The 22,934-nt window shown below is 34.0% G+C and overlaps 1 protein-coding gene across 1 annotated transcript in view; it reads left to right on the top strand.

The window, feature by feature from the left end:
• The first annotated feature begins 8,348 nt into the window (after positions 1-8,348).
• The window catches only part of Cdkl2 (cyclin dependent kinase like 2), a 32,439-nt gene continuing 17,853 nt past the window's right edge, over positions 8,349-22,934 (top strand). Inside the window, exons 1-2 of the mRNA XM_076864738.2 lie at positions 8,349-8,516; positions 19,794-19,988. Coding sequence (XP_076720853.1) covers positions 8,349-8,516; positions 19,794-19,988 — 363 coding nt within the window. The remainder of the gene's footprint in view (positions 8,517-19,793; positions 19,989-22,934) is intronic.

The raw sequence follows: 22,934 nt of genomic DNA, 5'->3' as shown, positions 1-22,934 counted from the left end.
GTGATAAGCTGTCAGCTAATATAATAGAATTTGGAGATATAACCTACAAGGGATGCTCATGGATTGGAAGTTGAATATGTGGGAGAGGGAAGACTTGAAGACTCCTGGGATAATGATGGAACTTGGATGGAAGGTGGTGTTTGGTATGCCGGGATGGGGAAGAAGCAGAAGTGGATTGTGAAAGAAAATCAGCAGTTTTGTTCTAGTCATGTTAAGTTTCATATGTCAGTTGCATATCCAAGAAGTGGTGTTATATGATTAAATGTGTAATTCTGGAGTTCTTAGGAGAGCTCTGTGCTGTCAATGGCAGCCTTTGATTATAGATTTTTGCAGCTTTTGAATTAGATAAGATCACCTAGGAGAGTGTACAGAAGGTAAGAGGCTGAAAACAGTTCTCAAATACTCCCAGAAGTGCAAGATTATGATATAGGAGAAATGTGCAAAGGATACAGGGAGACAAAATATGGCAAGTATTGGAAAACTTAATTTTCACTTGAGTTTGTAAGAAGGAAAGAAGGAGTTGTGCTAAATGCTGCTTAGAGGTCAAAGTAGCAAATGAATTATAGTGGGCTGCTATTACAAATAAATCCTAAACTGTCAAAGGGTTCAGATAGCATACTTTTTCTCTTCTCATATATAAAGTATTAGGAGAATGGTGGTGAAGAGGCCAATGTGCTCGGCTGTATCTCACTTAGTCATTTAAGAACACAAGTAAATGAAGGCTCCAATACAGGGTGGCTTCAAGATCACATTGGAGTTATCTCCATTAAAGCCAGCTACCAGGGAAAAAGAACACAGAGGGTCTTAATTGGGAGATTATTATGAACCAGAACTGGGAATGGTAAACATCTCATATTCCAATGACTGGAATTCAGTCACATAGCTGTTAGCTTCCTTGGAGGCAGTAATAAACCATACAGGGAAAAAGAATATTGTGAGTAGCAAATAATTGCTGCTGCCACAGATGATTTGGCAAGAACTTTTAAGAACTATCTTAGTAATGAAGGCCAAGAGAAGACCAGAGATAAGAAATGAAACAAATGAATGCAGATCTTTTCTGTAGTTTTACTACAGAATGGCTTAGAGGCCAGAGGAAACTAAAAGTTAAGGGAGGATTATAAGAGGTATATTACCAATACAAACAATGCATAATATAATTTTGAGAAATTGATTCCCATTTTCACATATTATAGATATGTTGGTGACTGACAGATCGAGATATTTATATTGGATTTTGTAACAATAAGTGATACACTTTAAGTTTCCAAATCTAGTTGTTTTCTTAATCACTTTTTAAAAAATAGTTTTTAGTTGTCAATAGACCTTTATTTTATTTATTTATATGTGGTGCTGAGAATTTAACCTAGTGTCTCACACATGCCAGGCTGAGCCACAACCCCAGCCCATTGAGGTAACTAAATTACTAGGTTAGGAACAGTTTTAACTCTTCTATGGCATGTGTCTTTCTATCAGAGAACCTTAAAACTTCAATCTTAGTCTTTTTCTTTCATGCTGAGGACTGAACCCAGAAACTTGGGCGTGCTAAATATATGCCCTACTCAGCTACACCCGTAGCCCCCATTTTCTTACTAGAATGGCAGAATATATCATAGTTGCATCCTTTATAATGTATTGATTATGAAGAACCTTATAGTCTGAAGATGTTATGACCCTTTAACTCACTTGATGACTCAAGGTGATACCCAAAGCTCATAATAAATCAGGATAGAAACTAATCACAGAATCTTTTTCTTTTTTTGATAAGGTGGGAATAGTGAGACCAAAAAAAAAAAAAAAAAATGACCCAAGCACATTGTTTTTGAATGCAAAGATTTGTAGGGAATGATTATTGTGAAGTTATATGATAGAAATAACTGCTAATAGGAAGAGAGTGACTCTGCTGTAAGCTAGAATATATAAAAAGGTATTTCTAGATCCCTCATCTTAATTTTTAGTGAGTTACAATTTACATAATGTTCACCTATATAATTCAGTGATTTTAGTATATTTCACAAAGTTGTATAACCATCACCATGAATGCTTAGAAAGTTTTCATCACCCAAATTCATCACCCACACCCATTAGTTGTCATTCCCCATTCCCATCTATTCCCATCCAATGGTAACTACTAATCTGCTACTGTGGACTTGCCTATGGTGGACACTTTATATAAATGGAATTGTATATAAGTGGCATTTTGGGTGTAGCTTCTTTCACTTAGCATATCATATGTGTTGTAGCACATATCAGTGTTTCTTTTACTAGTTGAATAGTATTCCATTGAATGACTATATCAAGATTCGAGTTGAGGATTGAATTTTAGGCTTTGTACATGCTAAACATGTGTTCATGTAAATGAGCTGAGCTCATATACCCACAGCCCTGTCAGATTTATTCCTCTGCTAATCTGAGTCATTTTTACTTTGGGGTTGTAATGAATAATATAACTATGAATATTTGTGTACAATTTTTAAAATTATATATTTTCATTTCTCTTAGGTATATACCCAGAAGTGGAATTGCTAGATTTTACGTCCAGTGTTCTGTTTTCACCTTGTTTTCATGGCGATCTCTGAAGCACTTCTCTCAATGTCCATCTCATACTCCCAAAGTTCTCTTTGGATTTTTAGAACATTTTTACTTCCTTTGGTGATTAAACTGCCCCTCCTCACCTCTTCTGCTAGAGTGACAGTTGGGTAGTTTATGTTAATGTCTTTTCATACTTTAACCTACGTTCCTGCTCAATTTCTTGTTACCTGAAGAAAGGGCCAAACATTTAATCCTTTATTTTGTTGGTGGTTTTTTTTTTTTTTTTTTTGGTTCCAGGATCAAACGCAGAGCCTGTGCATGTTAGCCAAATACTTCGCCCGAGTTCTATCCCCAGTCCCAACCTTTTAGAACTGAATTCATAAACTGCTTTCTCTGTAATAATTTCCTATTTTGCTCCTTTATTAAACATAATCTTCATGCCTATGATGACCTCCAGTCTCTCACTGCCTTTCTATTTTGTTTGTTAGCTAATTGCTGTTATAATTTAATCTTCTTATCTAGCTGGAACCCATGGCAAGGTATTTCAATGGTACATTCTCCAGCATCCTTGATTCCTCAATTCCTTTTTAAAATCTCTTGCCCTACCAGTTCTCTAATAGAGGTAGCTTATATACCATCTGTTTTCTCTATTCTTGTCCCTCCAAGTTGCTAAGTCCTATGAAACAGTGTCAGCTGGTGTCACTATAAATTCATGGTATACAAGCTCAAGTAGGTACATTATCCCATTTTTATATCCTTTTATATCAAAATGACTTCCTGTCATAACTTCCTATTTGGAGGAATTTCTGTTAATAAATTCTTGACCCTCAATCTCCCAGTACACCTTTTCATGCAAAAATGAAATTTTTACTGAGGAGATCTAGGCCAGCTAATGTGTTTATCCTATACTTTTCTGTTTTCCCTAAATCTCTTCAAGTCTAAGCCCTCCTCATACTTCAGAACTTTCTCCTCCCTACCTCTCCATGGGTTTTCATCAATTATTCCTTTTGCTGCATCTTAAGAGTCTCTCTTGGAGCTGGGGCTGTAGCTCAGTGGCAGAGTGCTTGCCTAGCATGTGTGAAGCCCTGGGTTTGATCCTTAGCATCACATAAAAAATAAAACAAATAAAGGCATGCTGTCCATATGCAATAAAAAACCCTCCCTTTCCCTACAAATATTTTCCTATTTCTATATATTTCTATAATTTCTATATTTTCCTATTTCTATATAATGCTACATACTCTTTAGCAACCCTATAGATTGCTTTTTCAAGGAAGTGTAATTCTCTCTCTCCTCTGGTTTTCAAACTTAATTCTTTTTGAAATTGTTTTCTCATGCATCACCTGTTCACCAAATCTAAAGTTTATCCTTTTGGTTCCCTTGGGCTATAAACAGGTTATATAAGCTTCAGAGCCTCTTGCTTGCAGGGACCTTAAAATGTTTATTTGGTTAAAATTTTTCATGAAGTTGCAAAAGAAAAATTTTTTGAACTCTTCTTCTTGAGTTTCAGGCTTAATCAAACCTGGATCTGTCCCTCACATAAAAGAAGTTTATCAGATTCTGTTATAGCCTATAGAGGTAACAAAATGGGGCATGGCTCTCTCCAAGTCACAGCAAAGGACAGAGGTAATTGCTACCAGAATACTTAACATCTTGGGTTGACCAAAAAGAGTATTTCCCTACCTAGGTTCCAGGTCCATTCCTCAACATAGGGTCAGGAACTAGGTTTTAAGCAGCTTGGACAAGATAACTAAGCACAGGAAGATTAATACTTGCTAATCAAACTTTAACTAAAGATATAGTTTATTTCTTAGTATAAAGAAGGAATTAATACTGACTATAAATGTCTGCTATCCAGGACACTTCCCCAAATCAGGGGAAACCAAATATTATAAAGCGTGGAATGAGAGTGAAAACCTTAGGGTCTCAAGTTTCTTGAAAATTAGGAAAATCCTGTTTCTTATGTGTAACTTGAAAACACAAGATATTGATTGATCTACCAGTCTTTTCAAGTAGCGAGAGTTGTTCTGATCTGCAGACGTTAGACCTTTTAACATCATAAGCCCCAACTTCACCCCATTTGGCTGCTGTATAAAGGTACTGAGCACCCATCCTAGCACCTTCCCTCTTTTTTTTTTTTTTCTTCATTCATGCCCTTTCTTCCCTTCCTTGATCTTTCTTCCCAGTGCTTAATCAGGTCTGTAAATGCCTACCTTCTCTCAAACCTACTAAATCGCCTCCTCACTGTGATCTTCACCTCTGCCTGACCAGGCAGATTATCCCCACGCCCAGAACGGAAAGGACTACCGAATCGGGATTGGGTTGAATCTCCCCTGGTGGGGGCGCCCAGGGCCTGCTTTCTGCTTAAAGCGGAGAAGCTGTGAAAAACACTCTTCTTTCCATGTTTTCAGTCCTACTTAACCGCCACCTTACCCTTCGCTAGGCCGCTTGGCTCATTTGCGAGCAGAGGTCTGCCGCAGGCAAAGAGGCGCCTCCCAACTACAGAACGTTGGTGTTCGGAGATGCGCGTCAGTGAACAGAACCTGAGTCGAACCCCAGGTGAAGGGGCGGGGATATTGGCGCTAAGCCAATCATAGCGCCTAACGACAGGGCTGGACCAATCAGAGTAAGGGAGGTCGGGCACTCGCGGGGCGGACCTGGAAGGCTGAGAACCCGCCTCCTTGCAGCTCGGTGGCCAACGCCTTCGCTGAGGGCTAGTTGGAGCCCGGCTGCTTCACAGACTCGAGGGACTGAGCGCCTTCGGAGCTGTGGGGCGGTGCCCTCTTACCACTGCTAATTTTTCTACAGGCCTTGGCCTTGACAGGTGTTGGTGCCTGCGGTAGACGCATTCTGACTCGTGCACAGACTCTAGAGACTGTGCCTATGGCTGGAGACAGAGTGAGGTCGTTGCCTTGACAACGACAGCATGCGGCCAGCGGTCCTCCTAAGTGTGAGCTTGCGGCGGGCTGAGGCCCATCTGCCTCCCAGCCTGCTTCACCCAGGACCAGTCACTGTGCCCGCAGAAGAAATCATAACACTGGAATTGCTAGTTTGCTAGTCAGCATGTTTTAGTCCTGCTAGCGAGATGCATTTCACCTCAAATTTGTTTCCAAGTTGAAAACCTTTGGATCTTTCCATGTGAAAGGATTTGAAGAAACAGTAAGTATATGACTTTAAAGAGCTTCTATTTTCTTGTTCTTTTACAAAAAAAAAAAAAAAAAAAAAAAGAAATCTATCTTTAACAAAATAAAAAATTAGCATTATATAAATTATTAGTATTAGAACCATATGCTTACATGGCACATGTTCAGAAATATTTAACAGTGCCAACTTGCCAGGCTTCTTTAGTTTTATTACCCTTAGATTCAACAATAAAAGGCATGAAAAGAAAGAGTTTATGAGTAACTATTTCAGGAAACAGGGTTTTGTGGACCGTGATACTTTTAAGGTATTTGTAGGCAGTGTCACTTGAAAAAGCAGGTGTGTTCAAACTGGTGTGTCCATATGTGAAGTTGGTTGGGAAAATAAACTTGGAGTAGTCAACATGGATAAAATTAGTTTTGATATGCTTCAGAACACCTTAGATATGCTTAAGGTAAATTTTATTTTGCTTATTTTGCACTTTAAAACATTGATGCCAATTACAAAATGTTTTTTAAATGATCCTGTATAGATTCCAGCTATTTTTATCATTGAAGTGGTAAACCTAGTCTGGTCTTTAATAAAACATACTTTCTTAATGGAAAGACAAAAAAAATTAGGAGAGGAGCTATTGGATTATATTGATTTTTTTCAAATACAAACATTTTATTAAAAAAAATAGTTAACAGAAGTTAAAATGTCAAGTATATGGAAAGTCAGTGTCTGGGACCCTGCTCTGTAGTTTGTAGTAGAATCTACTATCAAAACTAGTAGTAAAATTAATGACAGCATTTGAGTTGGAGTCGATTGGGATTGTTTTCATTTTTACCCCTCAAAGGCCAATCTTCTGGTTCTCCATTTATGTTTACATTAAAAATATGTATATAATGAGAGCTAGGGATTGTAAGCTCAGAGGTAAAGTATCACTTAGCAAGCTGGAGGCCCTGGGTTCTATTCCCAGCAGTGCATGCACACACATACGTGTACACACACACACACACACACACATGCGTGCACACACACACATGCGTGCACACACACATACACACAATGTATATAATCTAACCTCAAACTTAAATGTCAAGTGCTGAAAATTTATTATTTACATTGGATTATCATGGTTTTCTAAAGCAAAGAGAATATATGTTTTGTCTTTGCCATCTGTAAAGAAGTCAGTAAAACATTACCACAACAATTTGGGAAAATTTATTTTAGATTGCCCTAAGTACACAATATAACAGGCAAGCATTTTTTTCCTTTCAAAGCTTATGAATGCCTGTTTTTTTTTATCAAGGCTTTAATAATTCACCTATGAATCATCCCTTGAATATGAAGTTACTGAAAGACTGCTTTTTCTCTCCAAACTATTGAAACTTCATTGGAATTTGGAGCAGTACTTTTTAATCTTCTGAAATTTAACTTTATAATCAGATGACAAAACTAAATTTAAAAACCTCAATTTAACTTTGAAGTTGTAATAATTTAATAGCTTTCATATATCACAGCAAGCAAACCTTATGAAAAAATCTATTTTTACTGTAATAATTGTGTGTGTGTTGTGTGTGCATGTGTGTGTGTCTGCATGTGTGTTGCTGGAGATTGAACCTGGACCCTCAAATATTCTAGGCTTGTGTTCTACCACAGAACTATACCCCCAGCCCTAAAATAATTTTTTTTTTCTGTGTGAAACATGTAGTGAAATGATTGTAGCACCTCTGTTAATCATTGATAAAACAAGTAAGATTCTCTTGTGGTTAACTTTATTCAGAAAATGTCATATAGTGATTTGTATAAGAATTCAAACCATAAAATTCAAATGATTGTGCAGTGGGTAATCACTAATCAGATTTTAAAAATACTGTATTTTGTGATACTAATATTTAATTTTTTTAAAAAAATCTACTAATATACTGTGATGGTATTGATCTTATTTTATAAGTTCAATATAGCAATTTAAGCTGGGTGCTTTGGCACATACCTATAATACCAGTGCTTCAGGAGAGTAAGGAGGAGCACAAGTTCAAGACAAGCCTTAGCAACTCAGTGAAACCCTGCCTCAAAACCAACCAACCAACCAACAAATAAATAAATAAATAGGGGTGGGGATGTAACTCAATGATAAAGCACTCCTGGGTTAAATCTTCAGTACCCTCCACCCCACAAGCAAAGTAAAGGAAAATTAATCAAAGATTCAGTGTTAGTTTGGTAAGTGATTATTTGTGATCAATTTTTTTCCAATTGAGTAGAAAGTACATAAAGATTTCCAACTTTGATTAAAAAAAAAACTTAATTTTCTTTTAGTTGTGCCTTTTTCACCTTTGAGTGAAAAGGAATTGTGCTTTTTTAAAATGTTTATATGATATTTTGATCTAAATTAAAATATATTGAATTTCATTAAAATGACAGCAAATTAAATTTAAAGTTAACCGCTTTAATTCCTTTGCTTTGTCTATTAGGAAATGTGTATGAATTTTTTGAAAACAGAGCTTAGATTTGAAAACACTAAGAAATTGTATTAGTACAAATAGCCAAAGACAGTAATATGACTGCTGTAATGTGGAAAATGAGCAGGAAAGAACTAATTGCTGGGAGGATGGAGGCAATTAACATAATCAAAACTATTAATTCTATGTCTTGTTTTTCATAGCAAGAAAAATTCCTACTGGTTTTAAATTAAAATGGAAAAATATGAGAACCTAGGGTTGGTTGGAGAAGGGAGTTATGGAATGGTGATGAAATGTAGGAATAAAGATAGTGGAAGAATTGTGGCCATCAAGAAATTCTTAGAAAGTGATGATGACAAAATGGTTAAAAAAATTGCTATGCGAGAAATCAAGTTACTAAAGGTGAGTAAATGTATATACTGAATTTATAAAATGAGTTGTTTCTTGTTCAAAATTATAGTATAGAAAAATATTACTTTTTTATATTTGTTTTTATTTTATAACAAACTAAAGTATAAATTTCTTTTGTCAATAAGAAGAAATAAAATGATTATGTATGCAAATTTACCTTGTGAATGTAAAGATGACTTTTAAAATATTTGTTTCTTCTCTCTGTATCTACCATCTATCAATCAATCATCTATTTGCCATCTGTATTGGGGAGTCCAAAGATCACCCCCATCTTCTATAACTCACAATCCTCAGCACATAGTTGCATTTATGGGTATGACTTATTATAGTGAAAGGATATAAAGAATATAAAGCCAAAGCCACAAAGGGACAAGGCATATGGGATAAATTCCAGAGGAAACCTAGGACAAGCTTCTTTCCCAGTGGAGTTACACACGTTTATTTCCCCCAGGAATGAGTAGTGACAATACATGTGAAATATGGTCTACCAAGGAAATTCATTAGAAACGCAAGCATTCACTGGGTTTTTACTGGGGATTGGTCACATAGGCACTCTTCTTGGCACTCACCAAAATTCCAACTTCCCAGAAGGAAAGCATTTATTCAGCACAAAACAAAATTTTTTGCAGAATGAGCCACCCATATTAGTTCTGGAAATGAAGAGAACCTTCCTGAAATCTACATTACTAGGCAGTCACCAAGGCCCACAAGGCAGTCCTTTCTAAGGATAGCAGTCTAGCCCTATTATGCAAAGTCCTTTGTCTCTTTCTCTATCAATTTTACTTATCTTTAGAAGGAATCAATGTTTGACTTTTTAAAATTTTATTATTTAATTCCTTCTTATTATTTTGGATGAGTTTGTTTTGCACTTCTTTCCCCTAACTTGTTGAGATAAATGCTTACTTCTTTAATTTCCAACATTTTATTCCCTACCCTCATACATGGATTTAAAGCTGTACATCTTCTCTATGGACATGGTAGTATGTATCCCAGAAATTTTGATTATTAGTTGAAAATATTTTCTCATTTCCATTATACTTTCCTTGATCTCTGAGTTATTTAAAAGTATATTTAAATTTTTGAAATATGTGGAAAATTTTTGGGTTTTCATCCCCTGTTATTTATGGCACAGCTATTCTGTGATCTGAGCATATGCTATATAAAAATAATTCCTTTGAATTTTTTTTTTTTTGCAATTTGGTTTGTAATATAGTCACTTAAAAAATTACTTGTGATTAAAAAGTATTCTAGTATAGCTGTTAGACCATGTTAAGTATATTGTTCAAATCTTCTAATTCTTATTTTTTTATGTTTGTTCTACCTAAAACTGAGAAGAGATATGTTAAAATCTTTTGTGATTGTTGATTTTTCTACTTTTCATTGTAGTTCAGTTTATGTTTATAAACCAAAAGGCTATATTATCAGTGTGTCAAATTTAGAATTATCTGTCTTCCTGCTGAATCATATATTCTATCATCATGAAACATAATCCTGTTTATTAGTAATAGTTTGTTTTAATGTCTGTTTTGTCTGAACTCAGATTATGCTAATTTAATTTTAGTTAGTGTTTCCATAGTATATCTTTGTCTATATTTTTACTTTCAGTTTTTCTGACTTGTTTAGATATGTGTCTGCATATAGGTACATTTTGCTTTTTATTCTGTTTGATAACATTTGCCTTTTAATTGGAGCATTTATCCATTTACATGTAATGTAATATCTGAAATATTATTTGTCATATCTATTCAATACTTGTCTTTCTCTTCTTACTCTATATTGATTACATTTATTCCTTTTTCTGTCCTAATAATTTAGAAATTAAACATTGTTTCTTTTAGTTTTTTTGTTTATTTTATTTATTTATTGATTGATTGATTGATTGATTGATTGTACCAGGGATTGAACCACCAGGGATACTTCATCACTGAGCTGCAGCCCCCCACCCCCAGCTCCTTTTTTTTGTTGTTGTTTTGGGATAAGGTCTCTGGAGCCCCTAGTACAACCAGGAACCATGGGGCACATTGTTTCTCTTAGTGTTTCTCCTAGAAATTTGTCAAAAAGAGTAACATTATCCAGTAATTTTATTCTTTTCTGAGACATATGGAAACATTTTGCAAAACTTTTTCTTTGGTTATTCCCTTCCATTTTTTATACTAATATCATTACACTTCAACATTACCCTAATATATTTTAAGATATAATTATTCAGTGATTTGTGTGTATGGTGTGTGTGTGTGTGTGTGTGTGTGTGTGTGTGTGTGTGTGAAAGAGAGAGAGAGAGAGAGAGAGAGAGAGAGAGAGAGAGAGAGAGAGAGAGAGAGAGAATGCTGAGGATCAAACAAACCAGGTCTCATGTATGCTAGGTAAGCACTCTACCACTGAGCTACATCCTAGGCCTTTTAATTTTTATATCAAGATAAGATCTTATTCTAAATTGCCCAGCCTGGCCTTGAACTTGTGATCCTCCTGCCTCAGCCTCAATAGAAGCTGGGATTACACATGTGCAACACTATATCCAGATTCATTTAGCTTTCTATACATTGATCACTTTATTTGGTTGTCCTTCTTTGTTATATTTCAGACCATTCATCTGGGATCTCTTTCATTCTTCTTGAAGTACATTATTCAGGATTTCCATTTGTGAGAATCTACTGCAGGCATAATATTTCCACTTTAGTTTGGTGAAAATGTCTTTTATTTTTGTTGGGTATGGAATTTTAGTTTAGCAGTTATGGCAGTTATTTTCTGTCCACAAAATGAGGGTAACATTGTTCTGTCCCTTGGCTTCCACTTTGCTTCTTGAGAGGTCAGCTGTCAGTCTAATTTCTATTCTTTAGTAAGTCTGTTCTTTAATGTCTGGATATTTTTTCTTTCAACTTTTTGTTTACATAAAATATATATGCAGAAAAGTGTATGCATCATAAAAATACAACTCTATGAATTTTTAAAAACAGAATGAGCTCATGTAACCAGCATCTAAGTCAAGACACAAAACATTACAATCACTCCATGAGCCCCTGGATCCCTGGATCCTCTTCCCCTCAGAAAATCGTTAAAGTTTTCTTTTTGTTCTGTTTACTTATATTATTTTCCCTTTAAATTTCTTCTTCTGTAGGTTCATTATGATGTTTCTAGTGTGGATATATTTTATTCTACTTAGAATTCACTGAATCTATGATATGATTTTTAAAATTAATTTTGGAAAATTATCAGTTATTTCTTCAAGTATTATCCAGACCTTTCTATTCCATTTTTGGAACTCCAGTTAACATATATTAAATTTTCATATGGAATCATCTGCTTTTCTTATCTGTTTTCCTTTCCATCTATTGTTTTTGTATTCTTCAGCACAGTTTATTTAGTTTACTAATCCCCTCCTCAGTATGTCATTAATCTCCATCATTAAGTTGCTCATTTGGAGTATTATTTATGTATATATTTTAGTTGTAGTTGGACACAATACCTTTATTTTATTTATTTATTTTTATGTGGTGCTGAGGATCGAACCCAGGGCCTCGCACATGCTAGGTGAGTGTTCTACTGCTGAGCCACAACCCCAGCCCTGGAATATTATATTTTTGTATTTTTAAAATTTTATAAAATATAGACCACATATAGATAGTGCATAAAACAATAATTATTGCTCAATTAATTATTGCAAAGCAAACATTTATGGAATCACCCTCCAGGAAATAAAATATTGCTAAGGACGTTCTTATATACTATGCCAGTCATTCAACCCTCTGTCCCTTTATGGATAAACGTTATTCTGATTGGATATTAATCACTGCCTTGATTTTTTTTTCACATTTACTAACATGCACTCTTAATCAATGTAGTTTTATTTGTTTGTTTGTTTGTTTGTTTTGGTACCAGGGATTGAACCCAGGGGGCTTAACCACTAAGTCTCCAACCCTTTTTATTTATTTATTTATTTTTTTGGAGACAAAAGTCTTACTAAGTTGCTTAGGCCTTCCCTAAAGTGCTGAGGCTGACATTGAACTTTCAATCCTTCTGCATCAGCCTACCAAGACGCTAGGACTACAGGCGAGTGCCACTGTGCCCAGTAATTTTTAAAAATCATTTTTAAATACACAGAAGAAAAGGGAACAAATCCTAAGTATACGACTCAGTGAATTACCAGAAAGTGAATATACCTGTGTATCTACTATCCAGGTCAAGAATAGAATTTATTATTACCTCAGAAACCCCTCAAACCTTTATCTCAGTTATACTTTGACTATAAATCATATACCAATTATATGTGTTGTAAATTTCTTTTGTCCTCTGTGAGCTTTCTCTTCCCTTTCTTAATGATGCCTTTTTTAAAACAGAAGTTGCTAATTCCAATGTATTAAATTTTTAATCTTTTAGATTGTTGCCATTTATGTCCTGTTTAAGAAGTTCTTTTCCTACCTAGAGTTTAGTTAGGATATTCTTCTATATGATCATCTAGAAACTTAATAGGTTTGTTTTTCATGTTTACATTTCAGTACACCCGGGATTGATCTTAATTATGTTTTATGGCACAAATCTTATTTTTTTTTTATAGATGTTCAGTTGTCCAAGAAATATTTATTGAAAAATATTATATTTTCTCCACTGTTCTGAATGCTTCTTTTAGAGAATGTTCTTATACGTAGCTGTAGTTTTGTATTCTTTATTATGTTTGTCTCTCTGAGGCTCTTGAGGGCACTGGTACTCCAGGAAGCCTGGTGATGCTAGCATTCTAATATCATTTTAATCCTATTTAAGGGATTTACATGATTTGAAGTTGAGTTATAGCTTCTGAGGCAGGCTACTGATGGTTCACACTTATTCATAGTTTGAGGCCTTTTTAGGCCAACCTAAAATAGGAGGATTTCACCAGTGCTGTACTTTTTCTTCCCATCTGGACACCAGTCACTGCTACCTTAGTCCCACAATACTGTCAGAAGTTTCACTGAGCCTCTTTTCTCCGAATTGGTATGTTTCCTGGATTGAAAAAAAAAAAAAAAAAAAGATGGCGCTAATTGCTTGGCTCACCTCCCAGGGTTTCTGTCTCCTTTCAGATCCTAGGCCAGATATACTTCACTATCTTATCTCTCTGGTTCCTTCAAGTAGTTGTTGTATATGTATTGTCCAGCTTTTCTGCTTGTACTCAGTGGGAGAAATTGTTACTAATTACCTAGTCTCTGTTGGTACAAACAGAAGTTATTGTACTTCTCCTTTCTGGGATTTTTATTTGGGTCCAAATATGCTATGCCAGTTTTTATGGTTTAAAGTTCCCCCAATTTTTGAGTTACTTCTTTTTTTAAAGTTATAGTTATTATTCTGTACCTGATTAATTTCAATACATGAAGTCATTCTTCATCGGTTTTGATTGTCTCTATTTTTTAATATTTTTTACATATAGTATCTTTTTTCTTTGTTTGCCTGCTTTTCTTTGATTTTTTGCTGGACATTATATTTGAAAGATTATTTTTAGGAATAAATTGAAGATATTTCCTCCAGATATGATTTTTCTTTTCTTCTTCCATGTTCATGGGCACTGTGACAATAATTAATTTATTGTCTCAGTTCTAAATCACTGCTTCTTGGACCTGTCTTGTGATATAGGAACTAAACTCTGTAAACATTTCTCCTTTGCTAGCTGGTTTGATTTTAGGTTTTGTTAATAGAGAAAGGACATGGAAGGACACTGTAGATCCTTAGCAAGAGGCAGAGGCTTTTCCTCCAGACTCTGGTATGCTTTTTTTGTGTGGGGGGGTACAACTGTGAGCAGAGCACCATATCAAGAGGTTCTGATAGTTCACCTTACCCATTTTTCATGGACTGGCTGTGGCCCACCTGGTAAGTTTCTCTATTAATTGTAGAGAGGTTACAAACCATCTCTGGCCTGTATCCTCTGGCAGATTTCTTCACCACTGACAACCACACATTTCTGTGGTAGCCAGGACCTTTCCAATGAAGACTGTATCCTTGATGGTGGTTGAAATGCTTATAAAATTCTTGGGAACTTTCCCTCTGCCCTAAAAGTAGTAGCTTCTCTGTATTTGCTATTTAAAAATATTCCTTAGAATCCTCTTTTACCCCTTTTAGTAATCAACTACATTCACTAGTTAACATTATTATTTATATAAAAATTTTCACCCTTCTGGGGCTGGGGTTGTGGCTCAGCAGTAGAGCGCTCACCTAACATGTGGGAGGCGCTGGGTTCAATCCTCAGCACCACATAAAATAAATAAATAAAATAAAGGTATTGTGTACAACTACAACTAAAAAAAAAATTAAAAAAAAATTTTCACCCTTCTGGTTTCTATATAATACCAACAATTACCCGTCCAGGATCTACTCAACAAGTTCAAAGTTCTCGTTAATTGTTTCTTGCTTTCTTGTGCTTCTCATTATCTTTTTGCTTTGAATCTCATTTTTTAAATGATATTTATAGAAATATTTTGAGGCTAAGGTAAAATTATCTGCCTCCAGAGATTATTTTTATTTATCTGATAGTGATTTCTGTTAAGTGCACAGCGGGGGTTCCCAGTCCAGTATAAAATAATCCAAATTCAAGGTTTGTTGTTTTTTTTTGTTTGTTTGTTTTAATTATTTTAGTTGTAGATGGACACAATACCTTTATTTTATTTAATTTTTATGTGGTGCTGAGGATCAAACCCAGAACCTCCCACGCGCTAGGCAAGTGCTCTACCACTGAGCCACATCCCCAGATCCCAAATTCAAGGTTTGAGGTTCCTTGAACCATTATAGGTGATGTGAAGTCTAGTGATGCCTGATTGATTTCTACCTATGTTTACTTTGGAGGGTGTAAGTTTTATGAGACCAGCTTAAATTGGAGGTAGTTTTTCTGGGGTCCTGCCTTTACAGCTTTTGGGCTTTAACTCTTGCTTATTAATTGTAGAGGGCACAAAAATAAAAATTCAGTTCCATATCTGTTACTTCCTGGCAAAATCAGCTTTGAGTTCTGCACTTTTCTGTCTTGATTTTGGCCCAATAATCCTAACTATCTTCTTAGCCTTTTATGTTTCAGAAAATTAGAAAAATTTGACCCAAATTTTTAAGAATTCTCATTTAGAGTATTGGTCTGAGTTACTTAGTCTGCCACTACCAAAAGAGGTCGTGGTCTGCTTTTATTTGTTTGTTTATTATTTTATTTTACTTTTTTGTGACACTAGGTATCTAACCCAGAGCCCTACACATTAGGCAAGACCTCTATCACTGAGTCACATCCTCAGCTGGTCATTTTATTTTTAAAATATTAACATAAAGATAACCTGTGGACTATAGTTTGTGTTTTAATAATGATTGCAGGTTTGGGGCTGCTATGGCAATCTTGGCAGGAAGGACTTTACATTTAATAGGGAAAGAGAGATTATCTTATGTAGTCTGAATTTTTGATTAACAAGTAGAATATTTAAGTATAATGTATTATTCTACTAGAAATATGCCAATGCAATCTTGATTGAACAGCTTTATTTTATTATTTAATTTTTTAAACAGAATTTATTAGAAATTTTAGTTCTATTTGAATATAAGATTTGTGAAATAAAGGTGTTTTGTTTTATTAATGAACTGTATGGCTTATTATGAGAAGCTTTCTCTAGAGTTTCACATTTCATGGTAAGCTTTTTTAATAAAGATGTTTAAAATTTTATACTCTTAACTCATGGAGTGGACAACTACTTTAATATTACTTAGAGAAAAAATAAGATGCATTACTTATTATCTCTAAAAAAAAGTCAATTCCAAAACCTTACTTAAAGCCTCTAATCTGCTAGGAGATTTTTTTTTTTTTTTTTTGTACTGGGGATTGAACCCAGGGGCTCTTTACCACTAATCTACATCCCCAGCCCTCCCCACCCGCCCCTTTTTAAAAAACTTTGAGACAGGGTCTTGTTTAGTTGCTTAGGGCCTCAATAAATTGCTGAGGCTGGCCTTGAACTTGTAGTCCTCCTAACTCATCCTCCCAGGGATCACAGGTATGTGCTACCACACCCAGCCTGCTAAGAGTTTTAAATAGATTTGTCTTTAGATATGCATTTTGAGACCATTTCAGTGCACTTTTTGTTTATGAGAAAATGCTATGGAAAATGAAATGCCATGATTGCTTATTGATTATAATTAACTCTTATTTATCTTTTTCTTATTTTCAATGGGAATGAGTTAATATCATCAATAATAGAAAATAGTTTTGTGATAATAATCAAATTGAAACTTCATCTATCCTAGCTGAAACATGCTTCTTTAACTCTTTGAAAAGCATCTTCATTGATTACCCTGTCTCAAAATAAAACATAAAAAGTGCTGGGGATTAAGTGTCCCTGGGCTCAATCCCTGCTACAAAATAATAATAATAAAGGAAAATACCAGATAGGGTTTTACTATAGTGAGCTATCAGATGGGAATAATATTATAGTATATAGTGCTATGATGATAATAAGACAGAGTAAGGTGCTCAAGAGTGAATGAGGAGGTGACATGAAGCTGGGACCAGATAGCAGCAAGGAGTCAGACATATAAAGATCTGGGAAGAGTGTTTTAGGCATACAAGAGTGTAAGAACCCTAATGAATGACAAAATTACTGCATTTTCAGTTGTAATATGAAATGAACACTTGTCACTTTTTTCATCTGTATAGAAAAAGCAAACATTCCCATTTCCTACCCTATGAATGCAGTTTCTCATTGTGTGTAGTCGTGGTAAGGTGCAGTGTCTTGCTTCCCATGACACAGCGTGAATGCAGAGATCTCCCCCTTATCCCATCTTCTTGTAGCCTGTGATCTAAGCTGACCAGTGGAATATTCTGCCAGGGACTTTGAATCCAGAGGGCATAACACAGAGAAGCAATTTTTAGAAACACAGTTTAGATATTATGCAGGATGGTCATTGTGTTGAGAATTGATGGCAATAATACATTGGTGGAGGTAGTTCAAGCCTTCTAAGTAGATGTGACCTTGACCAACGTGGTTCCTCCTAACTAGCTTGACTTCAAGCTTCTTTTTTTAGTCTCCAAGTTAATTTTTATAGCATATATCTTTTAAAATTTAAGTTTACTAGAGTATATGTGTATGCACTTTCACTGATACATATTTTTTCTGATTTAAATTTTTGTTATGTAATTCTTGCATATGCTATAAAATTTAAATGAATTAACCTGCCACCCATGTGTACCAGTCATTTAGTTGTACTTTCCATAACAAACCAATGCTATGTTATACAGTGATCAGAGGGATTCTGTTCCCATACAATCATATGGATTTGTATGGGGCAGTATATGTGCATATATCAAATGGGAGCAGACTTTGCCCATTGACCTGCATCTTACCTTCTTCTGCTTAGTATATTGCACATCAGTAGACATAAAAACTGCCTCATTCTTTTTAATTGATGTGTTTTATTTCATCATATAGATATACCTTAATTCATTTAACCAGTAATCTGGAATGTGCTTTGTGACCCAGTTAGACTAATTTCACCAATTAAAATAAAATATATTCTAATATAACAGATATATTTGGTTTTGTTTCCATTTCCTCCCTATAGAATTGTAATAGCTTAGTGGTTAAGAATAAGAAAACTAAATTTATGGCATACAAACCAACTGTGGGCCCGAGTGAGTTTATAGTGCGAATGTTCTGAACACAGAGGAGGAAATGACCAAAAATGAAATGTTTTCAAGAGACGACAGAAGTCACAATTCCTGGTTTCCATCCTGCCTCTACCAGTTATTGCTGTGTGACCTTGGAGCTTCCTTAATTTTCTCTGCTTTAGCTTCTTCATCTATAAAACAAGATAATTGTACCTATTTCATAGAGTTTTTGGGCTCAGAATAGTGCCTAGAACATAGTAAGCACTATGTAAGTATTAGTGGTTATTTATAATGTCACACTATTTTATTATTCCTTACAAGTACTTTTCTATATGGTCTCTGAATTCCTTATTTACCTTGGCTGTTTTCTTTGGTAATTGGGAAGGGTTTTAGTTTTGTACAATTGATTACCTTTATAATTATAGTAGTCTATAATACACATACTCCATTGTAAAGTAATTGTTATGTTTCTGTTTCCTTGTCTCTCCCACACATCTACCACTTATATTAGAAGATACCTTATTTATCTTAGTGTTTATCACTAAATCTGTGGCTATAATTATAATTGAAATTTTCAGGTCAAAAGTTATCATTTGACCAGTTGACAAGAAAAATCAATGCACATACATCTTGTTTTTATTTTTTCCCTTTACTATTATTATTAGTAATATTGTATATTGTTGAGTTTAAAATACTTTCTGTTTTATATCTATGATGCTCAAATTTGCATAATATTTTGTCCTGCACTAAATGCATTCACTGCTCATGTTCAAAAATTTTCTCCATTGTTTGTTACTTAAATGACACATTGTTTGGATATTACGATCCTTTATTACACTTTCTTTCCTTGAGGATTTTGAAAGCTATATCCTAATAATTTTAAGAATAGCCACTTAATCTGTAATTAGTGTTTCTCTCTCTTACAGTATCTTTGAATAGATCTTGAATTGGTTCTTCTTTGTTTCTTGGACATGATTTTGTTCTAGGCTAGTAGAATATGTCATGGTTTACAATGATGTTCCTTAAGACATAGGCCTGGTGTGGAATTCAATGCTGTTAGCCCTAATTTCTCTGAAATTTGTAATTTTAGTATTATTCATAATGAATTGTTTTGCTTTCTAGTCTAACCATTTATTTCCAGCAAATATATTTTTGTGTGATTAATTATTCAACCCTCCTTCCCCTTCCATTCATTGGTGGTATTCACTGGTGCTATTCAGTTTTAGTGATGCTTTCAGTGATACCCACAAAACTTATCAACATTATACCAAAGAAGGATATTTTCAGTTTTGGTCCTTTTCTCCTGAAGGTATGTTCTAACTTTGGAAAACTCTGGCTTTGTTAGCCTTGTAGCTGCAGATAATCCTTTGGTGTATCCTTATACTCCTGTTTGACCTTGAGTACTTGTGGTAATCAAATCTCATTCATTGTAGATGGGGGCGGGGTCATAGATCCATCTTACTTTCAAAAAGATGGAGTTACATTTTCTTCTTTTTATTGGTTTTATTGTGTTCTCTGAGAGAAGAAAGGAGCTGTAACTTTAAAACTAGAATATACTTTTATAATATGCATTGTTTATGTATTTTATGCATGCTATTCATATGCTGAGATCTGTTTTAGATTGTGGCTAATTGCTAATAATTTAAACTTATAAAAACTATTTTGCATTTTTTTAATAATAGCAATTGAGGCATGAGAATTTGGTGAATCTGTTGGAAGTGTGTAAGAAAAAAAAAAGATGGTACCTCGTCTTTGAATTTGTTGACCACACAATTCTTGATGACTTGGAACTCTTTCCAAAAGGATTAGACTACCAAGTAGTTCAAAAATATTTGTTTCAGATTATTAATGGAATTGGATTTTGTCACAGTCACAATGTAAGTATTATGATTAAGTAATTTTATTTTGCAAATCCTTGACTATCCAGATACTAGTCACTTAATTTAGTGAGGCATTTGTTTAAACTAAAGTTTGAACCAGTAAAATAATTGAAAGGATCTATATTACTTTGATATTGTCAGTTTTCATGTGTCCATAACACATTCTTTTCTTCCAACTTTTTATTGTAAAAAATTTAGGTCACACTGGGAAGTTGAAAGGCTGTAGGATGAACACCCATGTTTCCACTATCTAGACTCTGCATTTATTAACATTTTGCAGTATTTACTTTTTCACATATTTATTCACTCATTAATATATTAAGCTGTATTATTTATACGTTTGAAAGTAAGTTACAGAATTAGTATACTTCTTCAACACTAAGTACGTTATATATCATTAACTAGATTTAAATATTTGTTCTTTTTTTAGGGCAAGATTTACTGAGTGAAATTCACTAATTTCCATAAGGAGTTTTGAAACATGCATACACTAAGGCTCTATGTATTTGTTAATTCAGGTTCTCTTGACTAGTTATGAAATACGAAAGTATAAATATCTCTATTCTTACCTTATTGCAATAATCTTTTGTCCTTTTGAGTGCCAAATAAAACAACCTCCAGGAAAATTGACACAGGGTATAAAATGAATAACTAAACACATAGTATGCCAGTTTTATAAAGTACTTTAAATGAAATTTATGTGTGATTATAAAAGTAATGAATGCTAATGGTAGGAAATTTGAAAATTTAAAGATAATCATTAATAGAAGAGAAAATTATGTACTATCACTTCAGCATTTGATGAATTTTTTAGTTTTCTTATTATTATCTTTATTTTTAACTATCTTATTGTAGTTGTATTATGTATTTGAATTATAATGAATAGTTCATCTCTACATATATTAGAATAATTACATGCTATTATGTATATATTAATATAATGAATAACATAACACTAATATAATTAATATATACTTATATACCTATGTATATATGTATATATATGTATATATACACAATATACATATGTATATATATGTGTGTGTGTATGTATATGTATATACACACATATACACACACACATATATATATATATATTTTTTAGGATAATTCCTCAGTAAAGGTAGAGATATAATTTCTACCAGGCAACACATTGTCTAGCTTTTCTTAGGAAGCCTGCTCTTGGCAACTTTGGAATGATTCAGTCTCAGAAAATTGATTTTGAGAGTAACCGAATTTAGAGACTATTTCTGTCTCTTAGACTACACTTATATCAACCAAGCTCAGGAGACTGTCAGTTTAGTTAAGTTAGAGAAATAATTGTTTCAAGAATAGAACATATGAATTTTAATAATAATAATAATAATAATAATAATAATAATAATAATAATCAGTGTACAGGCATTTGGACCAATATTAGGAATCAATGAATCAAGTAATTCATGGCATCAAGTTAAAAGACACCGATTAATCATTCTCATAAAAAGAATAGTATCTTCCCAATGGGCCTAAATACTTAAAGGAAGCTAGTTGTATTCCCTACACTGAGGGTGGATTTGTCAGAGGAACCATACACAAAACTATCATTGGCTTTCTCTCTTTTGAAGTGTGTTTGAATGTTCTGCTTAAGTTTGTCTCTGTGTGCCTTCATTTTTTTATATTTTCATGACTAATCAACCCATGTTTAGTAACATTGCCTACTTTTAGATTCACATTCAGGGAGTATATAGTAAAGTGTTGCTGGCTTGAGAGCCATTCTGTCTTTAAGGCAGGAGGTTTTACTATCCATTTGGTCCCATGCATAAACTTCAGAGCATCCATATATCTTTTATGACTCTTAATTTATCTAGTCATATCTTTAATTTATGACTAGTTAACATTAAGGGATATTTAGTATTGCCTGGTAGTCAGACTTTTTTTTTCCTAGTTCATTTACTCTCAAACTCTTCTCAAATTATAATTTCATATCCTTTTTCCTCTCAAACCTCCTGGACCTCTTTCACAATCCTCATTCCTATCCTCCTGTTAAGTGGAAATAATAATAATAGCACTGGGACTGGGGTTGTGGCTCAGGGGTAGAGCGCTTGCCTAGAATGCGTGAGGCACTGGGATTGATCCCCTGCACCACATAAAACTAAAAAAAACCAAAAACAAATAAAATAAAGGTATTGTGTCCATCTACAACTAAAATAATAATAATAATAATAATAATAATAATAATAATAATAATAGCACTACTCTCAGGATTGTCGAGTGAATAAAATAAGTTACAATATGTAAAATACTAAGAATAGTTTCTGACACATAAATGATCAAGTGTTAGCTCTCATTCGATCTTGTTTTCTGGGGAGTTGCCGCCTTTGCTGTTAAAGGAGACAAATAATTATGATGGGAGAAGGGAGAAGGGTATAAAGAAACATGTACATACATGTTCACTCAAGGATGAAAACATTTGTCCGTTTTTTAATGGAAAAAAATCAAATTTTATTACCCAGTTAAAAGAAAGGCAACTTAGAATAAATCCTAATTTTTCAAAAAATCAATCAGTGTTTTAACAAGAGGATCAAGGAAGGAATATGTATCAAGCACTTGATCCCTTCCCCATGTAATACACAAGATCCGTAAGTTTTATTTTATGGTTCAAGTAGTATCTATAAATCCATGCACTCTCTATGCATTTGCCCCTTTATATTTCCAAATAGCATATTTAGAGCATATAGGTAATGTTATTTTCTCATTAGCATATCATTAGTACCTTTTTCTAAAGGCATTTCTTCTTTTTTTTCCAGCTTTTTTTAAACATTAAATTTTTTTTTTGTAGTTGTAGATGGACAGAATGCCTTTATTTTATTTGTTTATTTTTATGTGGTGCTGAGGATAGAACCTAGTGCCTTACACATGCTAGGCAAGCACTCTGCCACTGAGCTACAGCCCCAGTCCTTA

This window comes from Callospermophilus lateralis, chromosome 8, assembly GCF_048772815.1.
Source record: "Callospermophilus lateralis isolate mCalLat2 chromosome 8, mCalLat2.hap1, whole genome shotgun sequence".
Lineage (NCBI taxonomy): Eukaryota > Metazoa > Chordata > Mammalia > Rodentia > Sciuridae > Callospermophilus > Callospermophilus lateralis.
The sequence above is the reverse complement of the archived record's forward strand: the minus strand, read 5'-3'. Positions and strand labels throughout refer to the sequence as shown.